Consider the following 5,512-nt stretch of genomic DNA (forward strand, 5'->3'; position numbering starts at 1 on the left):
CCTCAGACTCCTAGTGTCTCTCCACCCTCAGACTCCTAGTGTCTCTCCACCCTCAGACTCTAGTCTCTCCACTCAGACTCCTAGTGTCTCTCCACCCTCAGACTCTTCTACTGTCTCTCCACCCTCAGACTCCTAGTGTCTCTCCACCCTCAGACTCCTAGTGTCTCTCCACCCTCAGACTCCTAGTGTCTCTCCACCCTCAGACTCCTAGTGTCTCTCCACCCTCAGACTCCTAGTGTCTCTCCACCCTCAGACTCCTAGTGTCTCTCCACCCACAGAGACTTCTACAGTCATTTGTTTGACTCTCTCTCTAATCTGTCTTTGTCTTTCATTCTCACAGGCTAAGAACGCACTGGCCCACGGTGTCCAGTCTGCCCGCCATGACTGTGACCTCCTGAGGGAGCAGTTTGAGGAGGAGCAGGAGGCCAAGGCAGAGCTGCAACGCGGCATGTCCAAGGCCAACAGTGAGGTGGCTCAGTGGAGGACTAAGTATGAAACTGATGCTATCCAGCGCACAGAGGAGCTGGAGGAGGCCAAGTGAGTCGCACGCAACAGAAAAACTCAGATATGGTGTGGATGGTGAGGGTGGCAGGGGGCTCTGACAAAATGTTACATCAATATGTATTGTCTGTCAAAATAAAAATTGACACCATAAAACCACCCTCTGTTGTCCAACAGGAAGAAGCTGGCCCAGCGTCTTCAGGATGCTGAGGAGACCATTGAGGCGACCAACTCCAAGTGCGCCTCCCTGGAGAAGACCAAGCAGAGGCTGCAGGGAGAGGTGGAGGACCTCATGATTGATGTTGAGAGAGCCAATGCATTGGCTGCCAACCTCGACAAGAAGCAGAGGAACTTTGACAAGGTGAAAATGAATAAACCTATATTTTTTTAAATCAATTGTACAGTCTTATAATCAATTGTACAGTCTTTTTAATCAATTGTACAGTCTTTTTAATCAATTGTACAGTCTTGCATATTTCAAATTTAATAACTCTTCATCTATGACTTCTAATGAAAATCCCATGGATTCTCCTAGGTTCTGGCAGAGTGGAAGCAGAAGTATGAGGAGGGCCAGGCTGAGCTGGAAGGAGCTCAGAAGGAGGCTCGCTCTATGAGCACTGAACTCTTCAAGATGAAGAACTCCTATGAAGAGGCTCTGGATCATCTGGAGACTCTGAAGAGAGAGAACAAGAACCTGCAACGTGAGCATTTGACAGCAGTTCTATTTGGCTCATGTTTGACTAGTGTTTTAAAAATGGAGGGAACTGCAATCATCAAAACTACTATTACACCATTTCAGAAATGTCATGTACAGTATAATTTGTATATATCGTTTTACTTGTAATCACTATTTATTTGAACAACAGTAGTAAGTTGAGCGCAATTACATTTGCAAGACCATATGAAGTGTTGTTAATTAATTCATGGTTATTATGATTCAATATCGACTTCAGTACATTGGTGATATCCGCTAAAAATCCCATGAGTCTAAACTGCTCTTGTGTGTGTGTGTGTGCAGAGGAGATCTCTGACCTGACTGAGCAGATCGGAGAGACTGGCAAGAGCATCCATGAGCTGGAGAAGGCCAAGAAGACCGTGGAGACAGAGAAGTCTGAGATCCAGACCGCTCTGGAGGAGGCTGAGGTACAAACTACAGCTGTTTGATGGGGAAAGCACTGTTACACTAGCCAACACCAGCTACAGTCCAATGATACCTGTATTGGAGTTTATTGTAGTATATAAATATATATTTACATCCTTGTGTTATATACATACAAATCTATTTAACACAATTAACATGACTGCTTCTGTTTGTCCAGGGAACACTGGAGCACGAGGAATCCAAGATTCTGCGTGTGCAGCTGGAGCTGAACCAGATCAAGGGTGAGGTGGACAGGAAGATCGCAGAGAAGGATGAGGAGATGGAGCAGATCAAGAGGAACAGCCAGAGGGTGGTTGACTCCATGCAGAGCACCCTGGACTCTGAGGTCAGGAGCAGGAATGATGCCCTGAGGGTGAAGAAGAAGATGGAGGGAGACCTGAACGAGATGGAGATCCAGCTGAGCCACTCCAACAGGCAGGCCGCTGAGGCCCAGAAACAGCTGAGGAACGTCCAGGGACAGCTCAAGGTAAAGGGACACCAAGCTCCAACACCTGAACATGGAGACGGATTTGTTTGTGAATCTGTAGAAAATAATAGAACAGAGGAATTGAATAGAGTGAACTATGTGCTGTAGACAGGTAGCGATACTGGGGAAATTCTTCCCAGTGAACATTTCTATCACCCATCCTATCAGCCCTTCATCCACAAGTCCCAATGAACGTATGTCATTGTGAACCCCAGGATGCCCAATTGCACCTTGATGACGCCGTCCGTGTCGCAGAAGACATGAAGGAGCAGGCAGCCATGGTGGAGCGCAGAAACGGTCTGATGGTGGCTGAAATCGAGGAGCTGAGAGTTGCTCTGGAGCAGACAGAGAGAGGCCGCAAAGTGGCTGAGACTGAGCTGGTAGACGCCAGCGAGCGTGTTGGACTGCTGCACTCCCAGGTATGGGTCAAAAGCCATTTCTAATGAAACTTAACCAAGCATACCGTTTAAACGCACCTTGAATTGGACAATGCTTGCTTTGAGAGTTGAATCATTTCAGCCTTGTAAGTTCTCTTTAGAGCTAAACAAACCGTCTTGTTTCCTCCTTCAGAACACCAGCCTTCTGAACACCAAGAAGAAGCTGGAGACTGACCTGGTGCAGGTGCAGGGAGAGGTGGACGACATCGTCCAGGAGGCCAGGAATGCAGAGGAGAAGGCCAAGAAGGCAATCACTGATGTGAGTCCTTGAATTACATCAACTTGATTTGTCCCCATGTGCCATTGGTAGCTGGGCTGGTTAAGAACAACAAAGATCTGCGAGGGACATTATGATTGGTGCATAAATTAAACAAACTACTATTCCAGGCGGCCATGATGGCTGAGGAGCTGAAGAAGGAGCAGGACACCAGTTCTCACCTGGAGAGGATGAAGAAGAACCTGGAGGTCACAGTCAAGGACCTGCAGCACCGCCTGGATGAGGCTGAGAATCTGGCCATGAAGGGAGGCAAGAAGCAGCTCCAGAAACTGGAGTCCAGGGTGAGTTACCAGCAGGGTGGATTAGGGTGGATTGAAAGTCTGATTGCTGGAAATGTATTTGATCATGTAAAATACACAGGAGAATTATGTAATGACTTTCTCTCATTAACCCACCTAGATCAGGAGTTCTCTCATTAACCCACCTAGATCAGGAGTTCCCAAATGTCTTTGCATCAGGGACCCCTTCATAATATCAGAACCCAACTCTTACTTTAGAGGGAGATATAAATATTATCCACACAGTTTCACTATGGCTTCAGCAGTGCATGGTCGGACTAATGGAGTCTTGGCTGCTGGGAAAGAACATAAAAACATTACTCTAGAAAATTGTGCTTTTCCACTCACTTACCTTGAAAATATATTTATGTCGGTGCTTCTGTCTCGCTGTGGACTCACTTGGCAAACTTCGCAATCCCCCATAACAGAAGCAAACTCATAACATTAAGAGGCGCGTGGCGACCTCTATTGGCCATACTGGTACTGCAACATGCACTGCTAAATGCACGACAAAATCGGTCAAATCAAACAAGAGTCCTATATATTATAACTACAAGAAGAATTGACTATTAAAATGATAATTGTTGGAATAGTGAGCCGACCAGTATCCCTGTGAGCCTCCCAGGCCCATGTTGTACATCTAGGGGTTAAGAACATAAATAGTGGATGAATAATATTACATTGTATTGGACCTTCTAATCTTGTTCCACAGATCCTCTGTAGTTTCATCTGTTGTTGCTAGCAATATTCATGAACAAATTTAAATGTAAATTCCACTTTGGGAACCACTTGGAAAAATACATAGTGAAAGACAACAATTGTGCCTCCTTGACTGGGTAGAAGTCATCCTCTGTTTTACAAAGATTTGTTTCACCACCTCAAACAAATGCCTAAATGTATTTGTTCCACAAAGGTGCGTGAGCTTGAGACTGAGGTGGAGGCCGAGCAGAGAAGAGGTGTAGACGCAGTCAAGGGAGTCCGGAAGTATGAGCGCAGAGTCAAGGAGCTCACTTACCAGGTAAGAGAAAGTGCATTCTTTACACTTTTGACACTTACAATGACATGTTTGTGTATAAAACTATACTGACATTGATTCTTTGATCTTCTCCTACAGACTGAGGAGGATAAGAAGAACGTTGGCAGACTTCAGGACCTGGTAGATAAGCTGCAGATGAAAGTGAAGGCCTACAAGAGGCATTCTGAGGAAGCGGTGAGTCACTGACAAAACTTCATGTCCATACAACTTAGTTTGAAGTGTTGCTACAGCAACAACACATCAGTCAACAATGACAATTGACAGTGCAAGTAAATGCTGATGAAATGATGCACATTTCTAAATGCCTCCTATTCGTTACCAACTTAGAGGGGTTGAATATGAATTTGCTGCACCAGGGGCTGGTCTAGTGATGTGCTGGAGGCAGTGGTTTGATCCCCTGTTCTGCCACTCACTTCCTCTGCTGTATCCTCCAGCTCCCTGTATACATTGTTATCCTAAAAACAGAATATTAATTTGCTACCTGAAGCATCAAACTTTAAATGCTGATGTTCTGCTCTCCCTCTCTTTTCCTCACCCAGGAGGAAGCAGCAAACCAGCACATGTCTAAGTTCAGGAAGGTTCAGCATGAGCTGGAGGAGGCTGAGGAGCGTGCTGACATCGCTGAGACTCAGGTCAACAAGCTCAGAGCCAAGACCCGTGACTCTGGAAAGGTACAGAACTGCTACTAAACCTGTACCTGACTCATGTTCAGATATGACCACATCAACACCACCTATGATTCAGTCTTCTCAGAGGTCAATACAGACCTTTTACACTCAACTGTATTGAAGATCCCTAAGAAGAACATTTCAGGAAGGGCTAAACAATCTAATGAGAGTAATTCAGTTGGTACTTCAACATCAAATATCCAAGCTGAGTACTGAGCTTGATCCATTATATTCTAAAGACATTATTATTTGATCCATTATATTCTATCCATATATTTATCATGTTCATTATTATTACTGATCCATTATATTCTATCCATATATTTATCATGTTCATTATTATTACTGATCCATTATATTATTTATTTCTTCTTACAGGGAAAAGAAGTTGCTGAATAAACAAGACCAAAGAATTGAAGATCAAAGTCTTACTATTTTCCTGTGATGCATAAAATATGATTTTCATGGTGAAATGTTGAGCATTGATTAAAAACATGTGGATCTACATACACTTCCCTTGTGACTGTGGATTTATTACTCAGCAAACATATGTTTAATACCATAAAATATTGTACTTTAATTAAAGGAGCAATCTGGGATTCCAACAACAATGAGGTAACATGTTTTGGTAAACATCTGAGGGATGAGAAATTTAAACACAATCCAATTCTCAGACTGAGCTATGGA

At 44.1% G+C, this 5,512-nt stretch overlaps 1 protein-coding gene across 1 annotated transcript; it reads left to right on the top strand.

The window, feature by feature from the left end:
• Window positions 1–253: 253 nt before the first annotated feature.
• LOC124030777 (myosin heavy chain, fast skeletal muscle-like) lies at window positions 254–5,336 on the top strand (the record flags this gene model as incomplete). The annotated part of the gene is made up of 12 exons (XM_046341977.1): window positions 254–537; window positions 679–862; window positions 1,037–1,202; window positions 1,520–1,644; window positions 1,821–2,129; window positions 2,345–2,548; window positions 2,700–2,825; window positions 2,954–3,124; window positions 4,035–4,139; window positions 4,236–4,331; window positions 4,697–4,828; window positions 5,204–5,336. Coding segments are annotated over 12 exons (1,923 nt in total), but the record flags the coding sequence as incomplete, so codon positions are not given.
• Between the last annotated feature and the right edge of the window lie 176 nt (window positions 5,337–5,512).

The sequence above is a fragment of the Oncorhynchus gorbuscha genome, unplaced genomic scaffold (assembly GCF_021184085.1).
Source record: "Oncorhynchus gorbuscha isolate QuinsamMale2020 ecotype Even-year unplaced genomic scaffold, OgorEven_v1.0 Un_scaffold_15464, whole genome shotgun sequence".
Lineage (NCBI taxonomy): Eukaryota > Metazoa > Chordata > Actinopteri > Salmoniformes > Salmonidae > Oncorhynchus > Oncorhynchus gorbuscha.